The following is a 22,866-nucleotide window of genomic DNA, read 5'->3' as shown; positions in this document are numbered from 1 at the left end:
TGTTTTTTCACCTTAATGCATAGAATGCATTAAAGCGGGAGTCCGCGTTTTTTTTTTTTTTTTTAAAGTCAGCAGCTACAAATACTGCAGCTGCTGACTTTTAAAATAGTGACACTTACCTGTCCAGCGCTCCCGCGATGTCGGCACCCGAAGCCGATCTCTAGATCGACACTCGAGTGCTGCCGCCGCCATCTTGGGTATGGGAATCAGGAAATGGAGCCTTTCGGCTTCATTTCCCGGTTCCCTACTGCGCATGCGCGAGCCGCGCTGCGCAATGAGGACGGTCCCCGCTGCCTCTGGGATCTGTGTGTTTCCCAGCAGGCAGCGGGGCACTTGCGGAAGGGGGCGGGCACTTGCGGAAAGGGGCATAATGTACGCCCCTTTCCGCAGAGAGCTAGCCCGGAAGTGGGTGCAGTTACCTGGATTATCCAGGTAACTGCACCCCCCTCCCCCCTGAAAGGTGCCAATTGTGGCGCCGGAGGGGGGAGGAATCCGATGAGCGGAAGGTCCATTTTAGGGTGGACCTCCGCTTTAAGGTGAAAAAACATTTACCTTTACAACACCTTTAAAGGGGTTGTAAAGGTTTGTTTTTTATTTTCTAAATAGGTTCCTATAAGCTAGTGCATTGTTGGTTCACTTACCTTTTCCTTCGATTTCCCTTATAAATGTTTTTTTTCTTTGTCTGAATTTCTCACTTCCTGTTCCTCCTCGGTAATCTGTTCAGTGAGCTGTTCTGGCTGACTAACCACCAGCTCGGATGATGGTGAGAAGTTTACTGAGGAGAAACAGGAAGTGAGATATTCAGACAAAGAAAAAAAACATTTAGAAGGGAAATCGAAGGAAAAGTTAAGTGAACCAACAATGCACTAGCTTAGAGGAACCTATTTAGAAAATAAAAAACTAACCTTTACAACCCCTTTAAGTTGTCCTTCTCATATCTAGTACCACCAAGTAAAAGGCCACCTAGTGGTAAAAGAGAAAAGCACAACCAGGCCAAGCTTAGGGAGAAATCAGTGGATCTCTAACAATTGACCAGGGTGACTACTCCTGGAATATACATTTGTGAGGAGCATCCCTGACTAAACCCCAGGGTGGTACATCAATATTTTATTATACAGGGTTTTTATGGCGCCAACAGTTTGCGCAGAACTTTACAAACTGGAGGGAAAGGACCCTGCTCATTCTAGCCTAGAATATAAAGGGAAGCATCTAGTGACACAGAAGGTAACTGGGGGGGGGGGGGGGGGGGTGGATGAGCTGATGGGGAAAGTAAAAGTATGGTTTGAGTTAGATGCTGGTTAGGCCTCTCTGAAGAGATGAGCTTTCAGGGATTGCCTAAGGGTGGATGGAGTAGGAGATAGACAAATTGGGGTAGGGAGTGCGAGGATTTGGTAGGCTCTGGAGAAGTCCTGGACGCGAGTATGGGAGGAGGTGACAAGGAAGCTAGAGAGCAGCAGGTCTTGGGAGGTACGAAGGAGAACGGTTTGGTTGGTATTTTGAGATGAGCTTGAGGCTGTAGCTGGGGGCAGAGTTGTGGATGGCTTTGTAGGTTGTTTTTCGTATTTTATTCACTGGGTGAGAGCTCAAGAAAATGTTCTAGAAATTTTTTTTGTAGGCACTATTACACCTTGTTGTTTATTAACCGTCAGACAAGTTTACAGTAATTTTCAATATTAGAAGTTGTGCCTGCTTATGAATTCTCGGCATGTCATAGCTGAGCCAGTCTGAGCCATGATAAAAAGAAAAACACGCTCTGCTATGATTTAGCAGCCAACATGCGAGTCACACGTGGCCCACCGTGATGGGCACTTTGTAGAGTGTCAGCGGGATGCCGAGTGCTGGAGCGCACTCTGTGCTCCACACTTGGTACTGAAATGAATCCAGTATTATCATGCGGAGCATTCTCCGCCTGACAATAGGAGTATAATCCTGGTTCCAGGTGAGAGCATATGATGTATTAGTGTTGTCATTGACACCATAGTTGGGGGATAATATTGTGGCAATGGACACCAAGCTGAGGGTTCTGATTGTGGTCACTAATACCAAACCAAAGTGTTATTCTGGTGTTTGCTAACACCAATGCTGGAAGTTATTGCAGTCACTGGCACCAATGCTGGGTGTTATTATTGTGGCATCTTACACCAATGCAGGGGGCTTATTATTGTGTTCACTGACAGCAATGCAGAGGGTTATTACTGCACACAATACTAGGAGTTTGCACACTATTCCTTCCACTGACACCAAGGATAGGGAGCGTATATTGCTCCTGCTTTCTTGTTGCATCTAAAAATCCTAAAAGTCCCCTTTATTTAAAAATGCAGCAAGACTAACATTTTTGGGGGTTGAGGCGCATTACAGTCTATTCATTTTAAATGGGCTGCCTAACTTGATGCAGTGTAATTCAGTGCACAAAAACAAGCTGTTTTTGTGCAGCCCTCTAAAGTGATTGTAAAATCTCGCTTTTTTTTTTTTTTTTTTTTTAACCACTTGCTTACTGGGCACTTAAACCCCTCTCAGTCCCAGACCAATTTTCAGCTTTCAGCGCTGATGCACTTTGAGTGACAATTACTCAGTCATACAACACTGTACCCAAATGAAATTTTTATCATTTTTTTCCCACAAATAGAGCTTTCTTTTGGTGGTATTTAGTTACAGCTCGGAGTTTTATTTTTTACTAAACAAACAAAAAAAGATGCAAAAAAATAAAATAAAAAAATCATGTTTTAATAGTTTGTTATAAAATTTTGCAAACGGGTCATTTTTCTCCTTCATTGAAGTGCGCTGATTAGGCGGCACTGATAGGCTGCATTGGTGGGCACTGATGGGCTGCATTGGTGGGCACTGATGGGCTGCATTGGTGGGCACTGATGGGCTGCATTGGTGGGCACTGATAGGCTGCACCGGTGGGCACTGATAGGCATAGTTAAGGCGGCACTAATAGGCACAGATAAGGCGGCACCGATGGGCACAGATAAGGCGGCACTGATGGGCAAAGATGGGCACAGATAAGATGGCACGGATGGGTGGCACGGATAAGTGGCACGGATGGGTGGCACGGATGGGCACTGATAGGTACCACAGATAGATGGGACTGATGGGCACTGATAGGTGGCACTGATAGGTGGCTCTGATAGGTGGCACTGCTGGGCACTGATGGGCGGCACTGCTGGGCACTGATGGGCGGCACTGCTGGGCACTGATGGGCGGCACTGGGGTGCAGCACCTTTGAGGCAGATTGGGTGGCACTGTGGGTGGCACTGTGGGCACTATGGGCACTGACGGGGGGCACTTACTTTTGCTTTTATTTAACTTCAGGATGGCACTGCGGGAGGCAGGTGGGCACAGGCAGGTGGCAGGTGGTCCCTTGTATTGATGGCCGTGATCGGGACTGATGTCCCGATCACGGCCGCCGGTGATCGGCTTTTTTTTTCTCTCCTCGCGCTGTCAGCGCGAGGAGGAATAATAGCCGATTACCGGCTCCGTTCTATCACATGATCAGCTGTCATTGGCTGACAGCTGATCACGTGATAAGGGGTCGGGATCGACCCCTTACACGGATCGGTGATCAGGCGAGTCTCACGGGCTCGCCGATCACAGAGCGCGCCGCGCGCGCCCCTCAGGGGGCGCGCAGGCCGCTCGTAACCGGGACGACGTCAATAGACGTAGTCCCGGAAATGTAGGTCCGCGCTAATGCCGTCATTTGGCAATAGCGCGGATCCCAAGTGGTTAAATAACATGTTATACACTGTGAAGTGCAGCGCGGACCCTCCCCTTCTCGGGTCCCTGGCTGGAGCTCCTGGTCCCTCCCTCCTGTTGAGTGCCCCCACAGCAAGCATCTTGCTATGAGGGCACCCGAGCAGAATCACAGATCCGTGTGTCCATTCAGACACGGAGCCGTGGTTCTGCACGTCCCCCTCTTTCCTCGCTGGCTGAGTTTGACAGCAGCGGGAGCCATTGGCGCCGGTGCTGTGTCTCAGCCAATCAGGAGGGAGACTCCCGGGCGGCCAAGGCATTTGTGGACATCGAGGAGGGCTTCAGGTAAGAGGGGGGGCTAAGGAGGGCTGCTGCACACAGAAGGCTTTTTATCTTAATGCATAGAATACATTTAAGATAAAAAAAACATTCTGACTTCACAACGCCTTTAAAGGCTCATGCATTTAGGTCCATTATAACCACCACTGATTAGTGGTTGCTTCTTCTGTAGGTATTTGCAGATACAATATAAATGGATTGCTTGCTAGCTGCCTTCTAATTACAGACAAAGGAGGTGTGATAACTGGCAGTGATTTCAGCAACTCCATACTGCTTCTAAGGTAAAGAAGAAGTCCAGCCTGGGCTCGTTTTGGCTGGGCTTCTCCTAAGGGTCACAGGAGTGCAATTCGTTTTGCACTCCTGTGACCCGTTTTCAGCAGAAAAAGGTCTGCAGTCCGCTCTCTGCTGACGTCGCCAAGTTCAGTCCAGGCACTGTGTCATCCCGTGTCTGGATCCGCTAGGTGCCTGTACTGATGGCAGTCTCAGCCTCATAGCGAGCCGCTGAGACAGCCGCACCCCGCCCCTCCACAGCTCAGCTCTTCAGTGAGCGTGGAGGAGAAGGGCAGAGAGCTGCTAATACACAGTCAGCAGCTCTCTGCTCGGGAAGGTGAGAGAACCGAACCATCGGCGATGTTTGATCGCTCAGTTCTCAATGCAGAGACGGCGGGGGACAGATGCAGCATCCACCAAGATAAGTATGATTATGGGGGAAAAAAATTCCCATACTTCTCTTTTAAGCTCCGTACACACGGTCAGAACATTGTACAAAAAATGCCACTTTTGAAGCAATCATATGATAATCTGATCGTTGGTACACAGCTGTCGTCTGAAATTTTCCAAAGGCAGAAACCAGAAAATTTTTCTCGTACGATCTGGGATTTTTTTCTTTTTAATCAGTACAGTATTCGTCCGAAAACACATTACATCACTTCAGAATTTTTATTTTGTTGTACGAGAATTTTCGTATTTTAGTATCCTAATCGTTTTCGATATGAGACTAGCATGCAGAAAAAATGGACCATTATTGGTCGTCTGATCTCATCGTGTGTACTAGGCTTTAGACGGGAGTTTTTCTATAAATTCATATGAAGGGATTATCCGTCTTGGCACAACATTCTCTCTAATAAAAAGTTACTAAACATTTTGTGATCCATCTTACAGTTCTAGTTCAAAAACAAGTAAGTGGACCTTGCATTTTAGTGCACGATCCCTCTTAACTGGAGTTATGCGCCCTGCCCAGGTTACCTCTGTAGTGCTATTATACATCCTATACTAGTGTGCCAACGCTGCTGCTCAAGGAATAAAGTATAGTGAGTATCAGTCTAGGGCAGGAAGTGGGTTACTGGCAGGATCACCAGGTAAAAAAAAAGGGCAAAAAGTCCTAAAAAAAAAATTAAAACTTTCACATTAAAGTGATACTAAAGTATCTTGTTTAAAAATAACACACGTTATACTTACCTGCTCTATGCCGTTGGTTTTGCACAGAGCAGCCCAGATGCTCCTCTTCTCGGGTCCCTCACTGGTGTTCCTGGCCCCTCCCTCCTGCCAAGTGCCCCCACAGCAAGCGGCTTGCTATGTGGCACCTGAGCCGAGCCACTGCTCTGTGTGTCCATTCAGACATGGAGCCACGACTCGGCCCTGCCCCCTCTCTCTCCTTATTGGCTAACTGGCTTTGACTGCAGCGAGAGCCAGTGCTGTGTCCTGGACAGCCAGGTCTCTCATGCAACATCACTGGATTGTGATGGGGCACAGGTATTAGGGGGTCTGATTGAGCTGCTGCACACAGATTTTTATTTAATCTTGATGCACAGATGTATTAGGATAAAACACCTTCTGCCTTTAGGACTGGTGAGCTGCTATATATACCATTTTTGTTTTATGATAAGATATGCTTTAACATATAAAAAAAATTTTTTGGTTCTGTTTCAGTGCTCCAACTCTGCACAGCTTGAGCGTTTTGGCTTATGAGAAAGAGAAATTGGAGAAGAAGGTAAGTGTGATGTTTGTATTTCTCTTTCTGAGTGATCCTCAGCAAAAGTTAAGGAGGGAGAGCTCTGTCTAGATTCTCAGTCACTTCATTCAGAATTTAGAACTCCCCCCCAATGTGAAACACAGTGCTGTAGCATAAAAGGAAGGGAGCACCTACTCTTTTATACACAGAAGTACCAGGTGTAAAGTAGAAACAGCTGTGTAGTAGATTTAAAACTGGGTGAGGAACAGCCAAACTCTGCTACTAAGGTGACGTTGTGGAAGACAGTTTCATGTCACAGGTCATACATCATGGCAAGCCTGAATACAGCAACAAGACACAGGGTAGTTATACTGCATCAGCAATGTCTCCCAGGCAAAGATTTCAAGGCAGACTGGGGTTCCACTTATGCTGCCCTTGCACAGGAGATGTTCATCAACTAATGCATTCAAAAACAATCTATGGGGCCTGGTCAGCAACATTTCAGCAGAACATCGGGTCCGCCTGTCCGTTTTTCAGACAAACCCGATTGGAACCTCTATTCTCCTGTGTTCGTTTACGCCTACCTACATCCAATATGATCTACAGAAAACAGATGGATGGGGGATCCGATCCCCTTCCGTCAATTGCATCAGATGGTGTAAACAGAAGGTGTAAACGGACAGGTGGAACTTTAACAACCCGCAACCCATAAAGTAGAACAGGCTGTGTCTGCTCTACGTAAGCGGAGTGGGCACAAACCTGTCACCTGTCTGCTCAGTGGGGATCAGCGGAAAGATCCCCTACTAAGCAATTGGATTGCAGGCGGAGTCTGCTCTGTGTGAAAGGACCCTGAGTTCACCTTTAGGAGCATGTTATATGTTACACCTATATTTTAGGGTGTAACATGTAACATGCCCCTATCCACCCTTCTACTGCCAGCGCTCCCCGCTCTGTAACAGTGGGCAGGGAATCTTTTCCCCACACCTGCTGTCACAACTTTAAAACAGCGTGGCCATGCCTGGCACCTTCCACGCGGTCGTGTCCTTCTTTCACAGTTTCCTGTGAATGAATAGTCTACAACTACCATGAACCATTGCGGCAGGCAACTTGTAGTTCTCAATGAACTGCGAGAGTGCTGGTGACCGTCCTTGTAGTCCATTGATCTCCCTGCTATTCAATAACTGCCTGCCCGTATCAGAGTGTACTGACGGTCTGCAGGATCCTGGCATTTCACCCAAGATAAGCTGATTGTGGGTGCAATGCTTTACAGCAGTGGTCTCCAAACTGCGGCCCTGGGGCTGGATGTGGCCCTTTGCTTGCTTTAATCTCTCCCACAGGGCACAATTCCTCGCAATGACCCCAAACGATGGGGTCCAATGACACCAATGATTGGGCGCCATTCTTCTCAGTGATACCAATGATGGGGCACAATTCTGCCCCATGACGTCAATGATGGGCCCAGTGGTGGCTGGTGCTCAATAGTTGAGGGGGGAGGGCAGGCAAACCTGCCCCCTCACTCGCACATACCACCCCCCACCCCTACACAGGCTGGCCTCGGTACTTACACTGCACCCCGCACTGGCAATCTCGTCTGCTCCTTGCCCAGGCATCTGACTGGGAGGACCCGCTCATTGGAGCTCTGGGCTCTGCTAGAAGGACGGTGTCCAGTGCGAGCTCTATGGAGCCAGGCAGGCGTTGCTTCTCCTCCCGGCCGAACAGGAAGTGGGTCCTGAGACCCGATTGGCCAGGAAGTTTTAGGACTCCAGGCCAATCGGATCTCAGGACCCACTTCCTGATTGGCCCGGAGGAGAAATCAGGAAGACATTAGCAAATATTAATTTGCTAATGTCATGCAACTGGGTGGGATCAAGGCGCAGTGCTCTGCGACCTGAGCCCATCCTTTTTTAAGCCAATTAGCGTCTCAGGCTCTAATCGCCTGCTTAAAAAAAAAAAAAAAAAAACATCCTGTATGTAGACTAGGGGGTGGCACCCCTGTGCCCCTAATGGATGGGCCACCACTGGATGGGGCACAATTCCTATCAATGAGACCAAAGATGGAGCATTGTTTACTCCGACTGATGCTGGGACATCTATTGCCGATGACCACAGTCCAGCCCCCCTAAAGTCTAAAGGACAGTAAACCAGCTCTTTATTTAGAAAGTTTGGAGACCCCTACTTTACAAGATACAATATAAAAGAATTAAAAAAAAAATTATCTGCAGAGAGATGAGTATTGTGTTTTTTTTTTTGTTTTTTTTTTTACAAAAAAAGTGAACTTATACTAACTAAATTAGGGGCGATCACTAATTCTTTGAATAAGCAGCCCTGGGCTCATTGCTCCCACCACCCTTCCATTGATGCAAATATCAGCATTCCTGTATATTAATCTTTTGCCCTGGCAGGTAACATCCTAGGACCCAGGCCTATGGGTACTTTATACATTTTTTTACTTCTTCTTTCAGATTGAAGGCTACAGGCAGCAGCAGCGGCCTCCCCCTGAAGACTTGGTGACTCTCCTCAATGATGTTAGTCAAAGGGGTCAGCAGCAGATACAGCGGCTGCGTAAGGGAGGACCTCCACTTCAAGCTGGTGAGGGCCTAAATTCTTAGCTTAGCTGAGGAGGATCAGGAGCTCTGCCTCCCCTTACGTTTACTTGCTGCATACTTTTTGCAAGTCATTGACTCGGAGTAATAAAGCTTCATTTTCAGGAGGAACTTGGCATGGTCAACATTGGTGACAGATGGGGTACTATGCAGTGCAGCCTCTATGAATGCTATGGAGGGCAGTGTTAAAAACTGGGCAACACGCAACCAGTGCTTTCGTTGGGTCAGATTCCTGGCTTTTTAGCAAGAAAGGATATCAGCAGGTTTATGGATGTAGTTCAAACAGAAGCTGTAAGTAGGAAATCGGTACCAAAAAAAAACGTAGAGCCAGAGCTGGTGGTATGCATTCTCTGTATATCACCCAGTCTTTTTTCATCCAAACAATGCCAACCCACCTGGCTCTCCTATCCCGGCAGTTACCCTTGTAATGCAAAAACCTGTAGGTACTGTAACCTGTGTGATCTGGGTAAAACATTTGTTGCTACAGTTGAAGAGTTTATTATACAGCAACTCTGGCACAAATTATGTAATTTACTTGATCACCTGTATTTCATGCAGCCTCCAATATGTCGGCTGTACCACACATCCTTTGAGAACCCGTATAGGGGAACATTATTGTGACATTAATAATCCAAACGCTAGAAATATTTCAAATGCAACACGTCACTTTAGAAAATATCACCAGGGCGATCTCTCCTATTTCCGTTTTAGAAGAATAGAACGGTTGTCTCACTCACCCAGGGGGGTTGATAGGGAGAGAAGGCTACTGGGGAGAGAAGCATGGTGGATCTTTAGATTAAAAACTAGATTGCCTCAGGGGTTAAACCTGAGGTGGGATCTGGACTTGCACTTTCAATAAGAATGCCTCTCCCCAGAGCCTTCTCTCTCTCTCTCTTTTTTTCCTCCTCTGGTGTCTTTTTTTTTTTTTTCGCATACCTTATCGTTTTTATTTTTTGTATCTAATGTTTTTTGGTGTGTTTTAATTATGTATATGTGCATTAGTGCATGCACGAGTGTGTGCATTCATGTACTTATTATCACTATAAGGTGTGTGAGAAATAGTGGCATACATATGGATCACCCTATATGCAGTGTAGCTGATTCCCCCTTTTTCTCTTATATTCACCAACTTACACAGCTCCTCTCTGTAACAAATGGGTTGTTAGCCTTATCACTAGGAGAATACCTAGTATTCTCCTAGTGATAAGGCTAACAACCCATTTGTTACAGAGAGGAGCTGTGTCGGTCGGTGAATTACAGAGAAAAGGATTTTACGGTGAGTACAAAAAATCCTATTTTTTGGGTAATTGCCTGCAGTCAATTAAGACAATTAATGAGTGGAGCCTGTGATCCCTAGAGCCACTATTTATTTCAAAGTTTCACGTCTGTAATGTGGTTATGACTAAGGCCTTATAGGCTGAAACACGTCAACCTTTCTTATTTGCGTTTGGTCACTGTGGCTTGTTAATACTACATTTTTTAAGAGCAATAACCAGAGTGCGGATCATCTTTTTTCCTCATTTCCCTACTCAGCCAACAACTGCGGATCGAGCACCTAGGAGCTCTGCTATCTATGTGATTGAATGGGTCGTAACACTGACTTTGTTTATATTCTCTGTATAGGTTTTAACAGCCGCCAGTTTGAGACCCCTGCTATAGAGGGATGTGCTTTTTTTGTATTTTATGTCTGAGGTTTACAGACACTTTAAAAAAGAAGTAAGGGAATAAAAAAAAAAAAAAAACATTTATAATCGCCTAGGTGGATGCACCGCTGATTGTTCTTGTTCTTGATCTTTAGTGAGCAGAGAGCTGGTGATCGTCAGTGCCAGGCTGCGGTTGGGGCAGAAGCGGCTGGCTCAGTCTCCCAGCGGCAAGCTGAGAGGCTGGGGCAGCTGCCGGTCAGGCATCTGGGTGGATCCCAACATTAAAGTCGGGATCCCTCCCGTGTCTGGACTGGCTGAATGACATCAGCCGACAGCAGACTTTAGCCCTCATATGTGTCACAGGAGTGCAGAACGAAGTGCACTTCTTAGACTTGTAGGAGCGGCACAGTGGTGTAGTGGATAGCACTCTCGCCTAGCAGTAAAAAGGGTCGCTGGTTCATATCCCAACCACAACACTACCTGCCTGGAGTTTTCATGTTCTCCATGTGCCTGCGTGGGTTTCCTCCGGGTACTCCGGTTTCCTCCCACAGACATGCTGGTAGGTTAATTGGCTTCTGTTCAAATTTGGCCCTAGTATATGAATGGGGACCTTGGATTGTGGGCTCCTTGAGGGTAGGGACCGATGTGAGCATGCGATGTACAGTGTACAGGGATAGGGACAATTGTAGACACACACCCACACTCACTCAGGTTGAACTGGATGGACTGTTGTCTTTATTCAACTTTACTAAGTAACTCACAGGGCCCTACTTCTTCTTTAAAATTTGCAACAAGTTATTTTCTATTTATAATGTAAAACCTTAACCTAAAAAAGTCTCTCTGCTGAACTTGGGAACACTACTCCTTACATTATGATGAGGAGAGGGGGAGGATTTCTGTAGTCCACAAGGGGAGGTGGGGCTGACAGCACTCACTGGGGTGAGGTTTCCGTGCTGCAAAGGTAGCTTTGTCAGCTTACTATGAGAAATTAGGAGCTATTTTTCTGCACTTGAAGCATTTTTAAGAGGCAAAACAAGAGGGACTGTTCGTGTATTGCGTTTTTATTTTATTTTATTTTTTTGGCCAAACACTTGAACTCTCTTCTTCCATCTTTCAGAATACATTCGGCAGCTGGAACGGTACCTGCAGTTTTATTCTGACTCTGCCCGGCGTCTTGGCCAAGAAGGAAACCGGGTGAGCAAATGGAATGGGGCACAAATTTATTATTGATTACAGCATGTCATCGATCTGGATTATTATTATTTTTTTTTTTGAGGGATTTTACTAACCCTTTTTTCGAATCTGTTCTCTGCCCAATGCCGATCAATATTGTATCTACATTTGTGGATTTGCACAGAGCAGCTTGGAATCTCCTCTTCTCTGGTCCCTCTTTGCTGCTCCTGACCCCTCCCTCCTGTCAAGTGCCCCCACAGCAAGCCGCTTTCTATGGGGGCAGCCAAACTGCAGCTTTGTGTGTCCATTCAGACATGGAGCTGCCATCCGGCCCCACCCCCTCTCTCTCTCTCCTGATGGCTAACTGACTTTCACAGCAGCGGGAGCCAGTGGCTCCGATGCTGTGTCTCAGCCAATCAGGAGGGAGAGTCCCGGATGGTTGAGGGACTCGTGGACAGAGATGGGGCTCAGGTAAGTATTGGGGGTGCTGGTGAGGCTGCTACACACAGAAGTCTTTTTATCTTAATGCATAGAATTCATTAAAGAGGTTGTATACCCCGCTTTCACATTTTTACCTACAGGTAAGCCTATAATAAGGCTTACCTATAGGTAAAATGAATATCCCCTAAACCTGTACAGTTTAGGAGATATTCACCTTGCATGCAGCCGCTGACGTCAGTGGCACATGCACGCTGAAGGTCCGGCGGGCGCTGCCTGAAAATCGGAGCTCTTTGCCGGAAAGAGGACTCATCGTGACTCTGGCCGCTCACAGTGTCGGAGTGGCGAACCCAGAAGAAACGCTGAAGGAACATGTTCGCTCCCTCATCGGTGACCGGGAGGCAATGCCAGCGCTTCGTTCTAAGGTAAGTATTTCATAATGAGCTAGGGTGCGGTGCATACTAGCTCATTATGCCTTTGCCTTACAGATTTTTTTTTTTTTTTGCGGGCATACAACCACTTTAAGATAGAAAAGCTTCTGCTTTTAAACTGGTTGTAAACCCTAAACCCCCCCCCCCAAAAAAAACCTGCAAGACAAAGGCATAGTGAGCTAGTATACATAGAATACTAGCTCATTATGAATTGCTTACCTGAGATCGAAGCCCTTGCATCGGTCCTCGTTCACCTCTTTGGCGACCGACATTACTCCCCGGGGGTTACTTCCGGGTATCGCGGCTCCGGCGCTGTCATTGGCCACAGCCGCGATGATGGGAGCCACCAGTAATGGCACAGTCTAACTGAAACAACGGCACATAGGTGCCATTGCTTCAGTTTACTTCAGTGTACATGTCCTGCCGATGACGTTGGCACATGCAAATACAGGGGATATCTCCTAAACTGTGCAGGTTTAGGAGGTATCCAGTAAAGCTACAGCTAATTATAGGCTTGCCTGTAGTTGTAAAGGATTTACAAGCGCCTTAAGCAAACGCAGCCTCAAACAACCTTACCCTTTAACTCTTTTTTACTGCCGCCACCATACTTATTATGGCATGGCACGATCAGGATGTAAACAAACTCCACCCATGGGGCTGCCTACATTTTGAAGAGCCGCCTTTGGGTTCACCAGTAGAAATGATTCCCCCCACCTGACTGAAACACCCCCACACATGTTCTGGGCTCACCCGAGCCCTGTGGTAGACCAGAACATTATCTGCAGCCGTCAGGATGGAGAGAGTAGGAGAGGTGAGAAATCTCAGTTTCTTGATCTTTCCTGTGAGGCATGAACACTTCCAGGTTCAGAGCTGTCAGATCCCAGCCGGGGTAGCTTGGATAACAACAGATTGAGTTCTGTTTGTACTTAATCTGTTAAGCCAGATCCCTAATGTCTCCATAAGGAGGACCTGTCACCAAAAAAAGGGGTTATGTGTGTACATTATACTTCAGATTTAAAGTGCAAGAAACCAGGGTGTGACTCATGTCAAAGGCTGGCCAAAAAAAAACCCACAATATGACGCATAGGAAAATAATTCTTCTTTCTATGGGTCTGCTGTGGGAGCAATAAGGAGCATTTTGTGAAACCATGAAGCGAATATCAGGACTTTATTTAAAAGGGTAGACAAAATAAAAACATTTTTGCTGCCTGACAACAAGCAATCGGGTTCAGACCTGGGCCAGAATGTGTTTCTTTCAGTAATGGTGTTGCTTATTAAATGCACTTTAATAAATAAGGCGTGTATTTTTTTTCTGTTATTGCACGACAGGTACTTTTTATTCCAATCACTAAGATGAGCAGTGGTATCTGAGCGCGAATAGACTGCTAACCAATCATGATTTATTTCTTTTTTTGCTTCTAGGAAGGAGCCAAGGAGGCGTTGTACAAGAGAAATCTTGTGGGGAACGAGGTGTGTACAATGTATGGTTTTTCTTTTCAATCACCTCCGGAAGATTTACCCCCCCTTTATGACCATGCCATTTCTTGGGATATGGCACTGTTACTGTTACTTTAACTGACAATTGCGCAGTGCCACCTTGCCGCTGTATATGTAAGTTATGTGGTCGGAAATGGTTAAAGGCATTTTATTAATTTCCATATACCAAAACAACCAGACAGGGTACATGTTGTCCAGTCAGAAAGACAGATTGGCAATAATAAAAGAAAAACAATGCTTTACATAAGTACCTGAACCTCATACACAGAACCAACAAATGGTACAACTATAACCAAACCGCTGGTGATTACGGAACTTCGTGATAGTAAAAGATCGATTTTTTTTTTTTTTTTTTTTAAATAACAAACATGTCATACTTGCCCTTGGTGGGGTTAACTTGCGGGCGCGCTCCCGAGTTCAGCATTCAGCGTCCGCAGAGGCCGGAATGTAGGACTCGTCCCCGACATCAGTGTCGTTGGATTTGATTGACAGCAGCACAGCTATTGGTTCCTGCTGCTGTCAATCCAATCAAGAGCTGGAAACCCGTTGAGAGAGGGCCGCACCGACTGAAATTCGGGGCTCATGTAAGTAAAACAGGGGGCCAGTGACTGCAAGGTGTTTTTTCACCTTCATGCATAGGCTGCATGAAGGTGAAAAAACTCGAGCCTTTACAACCCCTTTAAGCTGTTCAAGCTATTGCATTTGAAGCATGCAGGTAGATAAGCACTAAAAAGATATAGAGTATGGCAGGATCAAATAAGACAGTGGGGGGGGGGGGGAGACACCTTACCCCAGTTAAGTTTCTGTATCTCTCGAGACTGGTGGTAAAACTCGACCAGATTTCATCAAATTTCTTTGGACAGCCCCTCGCAGTATAGGTCATTCTGTACGTGGGCAGGGCAATTTTTGAACAAGTCAATTCACATCTGCAAACTAGAGGGGTCTGGCCTCTTCCAGCACAGAGCAATGGCTTTTTTTTTTTTTTTTTTGCATTAGAAGAAGAGGAAACGGATCAATATTTCTTGGGAGACATCAAGGCCCTCCTCCTCCAGGTCTCCAAGAAGACATCTTGCAGGAGTACATATGTTTGGCAAAGCTAAGTTTGTCTCCATAAAGGAGGCAATGCCAGAGCAAAACTGACGTATCCTAGGGCACTCCCATACCATGTGGAAAAAAATCTCCATTAGCATTGACACCTATAGAATTCAGGAGATGTCAGCCTACCCAATTTGCATAGCCGAAGTGAGGCGTAATAAATTCTGTGGAGATATTTGAATTGTGTCACCTTGTCCTCAGCGGCTATAACCCCTGGAAGTTGGTTCCCTAGGGCCTCCTCCCAAGTCTCTTCCTGTAGCGTGGGTATATCAGTTTGCCATTGAGTTTTTTAACCTTGGCCAGATGGGTAGTGGAAGAGGATATCCACATAGAAGAATATCTAGAAACCAGTTTGTAGTGCTCTTTTTCATATAGCAAAGCTTCCAATTCTGAGGACTGAAGTTGAACGTCCTGTGAGGCCAAACTGGGCCGCCACCACCTACCTTCAGTCATTTTTTCAACTTTCCATCTATTAAATCTTCTGCCCTTGTTATTATAACTTTGGACAGTAAAACATTTTTATTTCTGACAGTAAATACCTTATACAGCCCACTTCCTGTTTGTTGTCTGGTAAAAAGCCTAGGCTTATGACATCATGCACATCTCTCTCTCTCTCTCTCAATCTTGTTTGCCTGGAAGGGGGGGGGGGGGGTCATAAGAGGGCAAATGAAAGCTTCAGAGCTGGAGGTGTGCCTCTGTGTAAATCCAGGAAGTGAACAGGCAGCAGCTTCAGCTGCCCACAGTTAAAAATGGCTGCAGCCAGACTCAGTGCAGGAAGAGTTCTGTAGCATATTTGGCAAGTACAGAATCACAATATATATATATATAAAATAATATGCAAAGTGGTTGGAGGGAAGCTTCAGAATGGCAAAGATGTTTGTATTACAAAGTATGTGAGCAGACTGCAGTTTGTCTTTAATTGTATATAGAAAAAAAATGTGGTAGGAATTCGGCGTTCAGCCCTCAATGTGAAAAATGATTTAAGGGTCCCAGAGGAAAACAGCTGATAAACATATTTGAGTCGAACGTTGTACTTCAGGAAGCTTGGCGAGCTCTGCCAAACCCTCGTTGAACCACAGAGGAGCATTCGGAGATTGCGTAAGGGAAGAAGCCTGCATCTTTCGGTTACAATGTACGGGTTTTATTGCTAGCAGCTCATCTTTGCTTTGCAGTAACGTTTGCATTAACAGCAGCATCATTTCATTAGCGTGTTGCAGTGCCATTCAGAATCAACGCAATAAGGCAAAGGTCCTACATCACCGTACTCCCCAGGGCACTGTGGTGTGTTGTAGTGCACTGTGTTGCCAAAAAAAGGGTTTAGATACAATATGAGGTTTTGCTGTGCCTTGAAAACGTATTCATGCCCCCTTGAAGTTTTCCACATTTTGTCATGTTACAACCAAAAACGTAAATGTATTTTATTGGGATTTTATCTGATAGACCAACACAAAGTGGCACATAAAAGTGGAAGGAAAATGATAAATGGTTTTAAACATTTTTAACAAATATGTGAAAAGTGCGACGTGCATTTGTATTCAGCCCCCCTTTACTCTGATACCCCTAACTAAAATCTACGGAACCAATTGCCTTCAGAAGTCACCTAATTGGTAAATAGAGTCCACCTGTGTGTAATTTAATCTCTGTATAAATACATCTGTTGTGTGAAGCCCTCAGAGGTTTGTTAGAAAACCGTAGTGAACAAACAGCATCATGAAGGCCAAGGAACACACCAGACAAGTCAGGGATAGCGGCCCATGGTAACTCTGGAGGAGCTGCAGAGATCCACAGCTCAGGTGGGAGAATCTGTCCACAGGACAACTATTAGCCGTGCACTCCACAAATCTGGTCTTTATGGAAGAGTGGCAAGAAGAAAGCCATTGTTGAAAGAAAGCCATAAGAAGTGCCATTTGCAAGAAGACATGTGAGGGACACAGTAAACCTGTGGAAGAAGGTGCTCTGGTCAGATGAGACCAAAATTGAACTTTTTGGCCTAAAAGCAAAACGCTATGTGTGGCAGAAAACAAACACTGCACATCACCCTGAACACACCATCCCCACCGTGAAACATGGTGGTGGCAGCTTTATGTTGTGGGGAGGCTCTTTAGCAGGGACAGGGAAGCTGATCAGAGTTGATAGGAAGATGGATGGAGCCAAATATAGGACAATCTTGAGAATGGGGCGGAGGTTCACCTTCCAGCAGCACAACAACACTAAACATACAGCCGGAGCTACAATGGAATGGTTTAAATCAAAGCATATTTATGTGTTAGAATGGCCCAGTCAAAGTTCAGACCTAAATCCAATTGAGAATCTGTGGCAAGACTTGAAAATTGCTCTTCAAACGCTCTCCATCCAATCGGACAGAGCTTGAGCTATTTTGCAAAGAAGAAAGGGCAAAAATGTCACTCTCTAGATGAGCAAAGCTGGTAGAGACATCCCCAAAAAGACTTGCAGCTGTAATTGCAGTGAAAGGTGGTTCTACAAAGTATTGACTCCGGGGGGCTGAATACAAGTGTACCCCACACTTTTCACTTATTTATTTGTAAAAATATTTGCCCGCCATTTATCATTTTCCTTCCACTTCACAATTATGTGCCACTTTGTGTTGGTCTATCACATAAAATCCCAATAAAATACATTTACCTTTTTGGTTGTAACATGACAAAATGTGGAACATTTCAAAGGGTATGAATACTTTTTTCAAGGCACTGAGGTGCATTGGCATACCATTCACTTCTGTTCATCCCTGCAGATTGCTCTGTGCGTTTGACTGACTCATTCATTGATTAAATGGGGACCTCATTCTTTATAGCCTCTAAGATATAAACTTGGGTGACATATTTCTGTGCGATTATTGTTACCGCGCTAAAAGCGGAGTTACACCCATATTTTTAAGTCCTCAGCATCCATAGCCCCTCTGGGCGCTAAAAAAGAATTGGCATATCGTGTTTTTTTTTTTAAACTCCCTGTGATATTTTGTATAGTATCGATTTCCTGTGCTCGGCCACGGCCGAGCGCTTCTTTTCCTGTCTCTGCAATGCCTCCTGGGAGATGTTTGCCATTAATCCCAGGAGGCAATAAACATCGCTGGGCCGTAGCAGCGTGTTATTTTATGTTATTTATATAATGGCTTGCACACAGGCATATAAAACACTGCGTTCGGATCTGTACCATGTACTTTTATTTTATTTTTTTTATAGATCTGCACAGTCTTGCTGGCTATGTGCCCATGTACACAGGTGCCAGGTGCATTGTGGTCAGTACTCCCCCATAGCGTTGAGCTGTGTAAACATAAACTTGGAAATTTTGCATCGTGGTCTGATCGTATTGCATGACCACTTACCTGGCCCTTAATGGGTCGTTCACTAGGTAGTACAGGCGTAGAGACACATGTATGTCCGTATGGAGGTGAATGCACTATAGACTTTTTTTTTTTTTTTTTTACGTTGGATCTTCCTGCCAGCTTTCTACCAGCAAGGTGTCAACTTCTACACCAGTGTGCATGATCCCTAAATCCAAAAATGCAGGCAGATATGAAATGTACAGAGCATTCAAGGCGACCTAAGAATATTTTTTATACTGCCAATGCTGCACGAGCAAAAGTGGGGGGGAAAAAAATCCTCCTAAAGATGGAATAAAAAGAATGTTAACATGATACAAGAAACATTGAAAGCTGTGATTTCTCTTAAGGGTCCTTGCACACAATTTTGGTGTATTTACACCAGATCTTCCTGGCAAAAATACAGGTATAGTGAGTGCATTCAAATGCATAAATGCACTTATGTGCATAAAAATTATTCTAGCTCAACTGCTATAATACAGGAGAGATGTAATTTAGGAAGACATATGCACATAAAATACTCACCAGTAGTGCAGATTTTATTTATTACTTTACTGGTCTAACAAGTTGAACGATATTTGTATTAGGAAATAAAGTGTTGCGCAATTTTAAGTGAAAATAATATAGAACATATAAAAGTTGCTCAAACGTGATAAAGTTCAAATTGGTGCCATAAACATGATGGTGAAAAGAAGTAGTAGTAGATCTTGTAACTAAAGATCAGAGATGAATTGAATCGCACTCCCTCCACCGCAGAGGCCGACCACCAAGATATAGATAAGCTCTTACCAAAAAGCCAGGACCCCCTGAAACAGGAAGGTCAACGCCCCTTTTAACGGAAAAAACAAAGGTACCATCTCAGGGTGTGATCCACAATAGATGTCACAGACTACCAAATACGTGATATAAGTGAAAAAACACTATATAGTGTAAAACCTTAAAAACAAACATTCATTAAAAAGATTGTCACTCACATAATTAAACATCCAGGCAGCAAAAAAATGGCGTCTGTCTTCACTTCTGGGTAGCGCGATGACGTAGACAAGTTGCTCTAACCTACGCGTTTCATCACCATACCCAGTTTCCCCTAAAATAAGACCTAGCGTGATTGTCGGTGTTGGCTGCAATACAAGCCCTACCACCCAAATAAGCCCTACTCTGTTTCCTCAAAAATAAGCCCTACCCTGAAAAGAAGACCTACAAGGACTTTAACTAGGGATTATTTGGGGGGTAGGGCTTTTATTGCAGCTATCACCGCAATCACACTAGGTCTTATTTTAGGGGAAACGGGGTAGGACTTTTTCTGGGGGACTTCTTGCGGTAAAGTGAGTGTGATTCAATTCATCTCTGATCTTTTTGTTACGAGATCTACTATTTATTTTTACCATCATGTTTTTATGGGACTGATTTGAATCACATCTGGAATTTATCACGTTTGAGCACCTTTTGTATATGTTCTATATTTTCACTTATGATAGCGCAACACTTTACTTACCTACTTTTTATGTGATCAATATCTCATGGATATGGTTGCAGTTTTCTCAAGTTCAATAGTGTTAACCCAAACGCAGTATTTATTTTTATTTTTTTGTTTTTTAATTTTGTCAATACTGATATTTACATGCCTGTGTGTACAGGCCCATTAAAAGTGAGGGGCTGTGTTCAGATTGGATTCAACTAGTTACCGACCGACCGCCCGCCCGCCGCAGTTGTACCGCGGCAAGTTGGCTTCCCTGCACGAATCGCCATCATTGTACGTCGGGAGCTTACATGGCAGGCCAATTAGGGACACCAATCTCTCTCCTCCAGTCAGCTCAACCCCTATACAGTTAGAAACACCTCCCTAGGGAATACTTAACCCTTTAAACGCCTCCTGGTGTTAACCCCTTTCCTGCCAGGGACATTTATACAGTAATCAGTGGTTATTTTTTTAGCTCTGATCGCTGTATAAATGTCAATGGTCCCAAAAACGTGTCAAAAGCATCTGATCTGTCCGCTGCAATGTTGCAGTCCTGCTATAAATCGCAGATCACCGCCCATACTAGAAGAAATTAAAAATGGCATAAATCTATCCCATAGTTTGTAGACTGTGTCTTCTTTGCGCAAACGAATCAATATATGCTTATTGAGATTTTTTTTTTTTTTTTTTTTTACCAAAGAGCAGAATACATATTGGACTAAACTGATGAAGAAATTTTTTTTCTGGATATTTAGTATAGCAAAAAGTAAAAAATATAGATTTTTTTTTTAATTGTTGCTCTTTTTTTGTTTATAGTGCAGGAAATAAAAACCAGAGGTGATCAAATACCACCAAAAGAAGGTTCTATGTGTATGGGAAAAAAGGACATCAATTTTGTTTGGGTACAATGTTGCATGTGCAATTGTCAGTCAAAACTACGCAGTGCCGTATTGCATAAAATGGCCTGGCCATTAAGGGGAAAATCCTTCTAGTCCTTTAGTGGTTAAAAAATAAATAAAAGGAAGCCTGAATGCCTAAAAAAAAAAAAAAATTGTGTTTTAGGCACCTACATGCAAGAGCCCTAATGGGGCTGTCAGCGTACTGACCAACAGAATGCCCAACTTTTGCACATGCTTTATTTTATGATTGTTTTTCCAGTCTGTTGTATTCAGTAAATGGTAACTGTGCACACTTAGCCTAGGTTCACACTATAGCGATGCAGGAACCAGCACGATTACAGCGTCGGTTCCTGCATCGCATCTCTCCCACAGAAAGTTCACGCTGCCCTCTGCAAACCACCGCGGGTGTCAAAACCATGTTAATGACACCCCCAGATCGGTTCACAGATGACAGAACTGTGAATTTGCACAGCAGTCAGACACCCATGCGATCCAATTCCAGTGCTGGGGAAAAAAAAAAGTCCCTGCACTATGTTCCAGCGAATCCAATGCGAGTTCAGCCATACAACTGTATAGCTGAACTCACATTGCACAGACATCGCATGCAATCGGCACCGCATTGTGGGTGCGAAATCACATACCATGTCTGTGTTCGCACAAGTGTGAACTCAGGCTTGCAGAGATGCCTTGGTTAAATTTCTTGTATGAAGAGTAGAGGCAAATTCAAATAAACTCCCATTTAATCCGGTTTTTATTTTCAACAAAGAAAACCATTTTGGCCGGCAGTGCCCAGGCTTTTGTATACGATTTTGTCTCCTTTATTTCTCAGGAGAATCTGGTTTCTTCAGACACTGTTATAAATCTTCCTACAATCATAAGGTACTTATTCACAATGTTTATTCTTTCCTTTTCTTTGCAGCTTCAGAAATTGACCAGATGAAGATGATTCCAGATGCTGTATTCATTGTTTACATGCCCTTCTCCTATAGAGACGGGGACTAGTGCCTTATCACTCCCATACATGTGTCACCCTCCTCATAGAACTTTGGACACCAATGTCCCTGGCTGTTGGCAGGCTCACTCAGGGGCAGAAAATGTATTACTGTATATATGGGTAATCCCCTGTAAAGGTGGATCTGTTTTCAACAAGTTTATTGCACCCCAACACCACACTGGATTAAAGTGTATGTCCAGGCATTACCCAAATTTACCCCCAAACCCCTTTATCCCTCCTGTTAAAGTGGATGTAAACCCTCACCTATACCCAGTGAAGTGAACAGCCTCAGATAATACAGAGGGCTGAAACAAATCTCCCTACATAAGTTTTACATGTATATCTGCTGTCTTCATCGTTATATATTCTTTAGAAATTTCAGATTGTGTTAGATTTTCTCTACCTGTTCAACACTGCAGTGAAGCCTGGGCATACAGTCAAGACAGCTGGTTGGAGGAAAGGCACACACACCCTCTCCTCTTAGGTAGAGACTTACAGCACCCTCCCCAACACACAATTCAGACTGGTTTTATCTCTGTTGATGGAGAACTCGTCAGAAGTCATCAGGCTGATAACAGAAGAACGGAGCAGGAGACAGCCATGGGACATAGTGCTTTGAAGAGAGATAAGAAAACACTGCAGATATTGGCCCAGCTCAAATTTCATGAATCGGGTTTACATCCACTTTAAGGCATGCCCCAGCAGTATTTAGTTTTTTTACATTGTTCCGGTAGTAATAAGCAGCTTTTATTATTCCATGTGACAACATCACCAGGCTTGTAATATTCTGGAAGGGGCACCTGCTGGGAGCTCCGTTCCTTATGATGAAGGCAGCCCCTCAGAACTACATCTCTCAAAAGCCCTTTCTCTATACATGTGTGGGAGAACCCTAGGGAACCAAGGCAGCAGCATTGTTTTGTTGGGACAGAAATCAGTGGGGCTGGTTTACTAAAACTGGAGAGTGCAAAATCCAGTGCAGCTGTGCATGGTAGCCAATTGGCTTTTAACGTTCGCTTGTTCAGTTAAAGGGTAACTCCACTTTTGTGGGGGGGAGGGGGGGATAGAAAATAAAGAAAAAATAATATAGCGTATACAATTGCGACACAAGCCATATTTTTATTGAATGTTTAAAAGTTACTTTTCCTTTTCAATTTGCAGCCGCTGTAATTTTCTGTAAAATGCAATGCAATATGACTAAATATAAACAGAAAGACTTTGCACCAAAGGAAGTGAATAATCTATAAATAAACACTTTCCAACAGCATTCGGGGGAATGAACAAGCCGAGGGAAAGAGCTTAGCTTGTGTACAG

At 44.6% G+C, this 22,866-nt stretch overlaps 1 protein-coding gene across 2 annotated transcripts in view; it reads left to right on the top strand.

Moving 5' to 3' along the window:
• CC2D1A (coiled-coil and C2 domain containing 1A) overlaps nt 1-22,866 on the top strand; it is a 99,654-nt gene extending 76,788 nt beyond the window's left edge. For both annotated transcript variants that reach the window (XM_077470449.1, XM_077470448.1), the window contains exons 25-29: nt 5,962-6,022; nt 8,446-8,572; nt 11,347-11,423; nt 13,694-13,741; nt 21,481-22,866. In XM_077470449.1, coding sequence (XP_077326575.1) covers nt 5,962-6,022; nt 8,446-8,572; nt 11,347-11,423; nt 13,694-13,741; nt 21,481-21,501 — 334 coding nt within the window. In that variant the 3' untranslated portion in view covers nt 21,502-22,866. The remainder of the gene's footprint in view (nt 1-5,961; nt 6,023-8,445; nt 8,573-11,346; nt 11,424-13,693; nt 13,742-21,480) is intronic.

This window comes from Lithobates pipiens, unplaced genomic scaffold (assembly GCF_037356315.1).
Source record: "Lithobates pipiens isolate NorthernLeopardFrog02 unplaced genomic scaffold, aLitPip1_a1.2 Scaffold_8, whole genome shotgun sequence".
Taxonomy (NCBI): Eukaryota; Metazoa; Chordata; class Amphibia; order Anura; family Ranidae; genus Lithobates; species Lithobates pipiens.
Note: the sequence above shows the minus strand (reverse complement) of the source record. Positions and strands in the feature narration are given on the sequence as shown.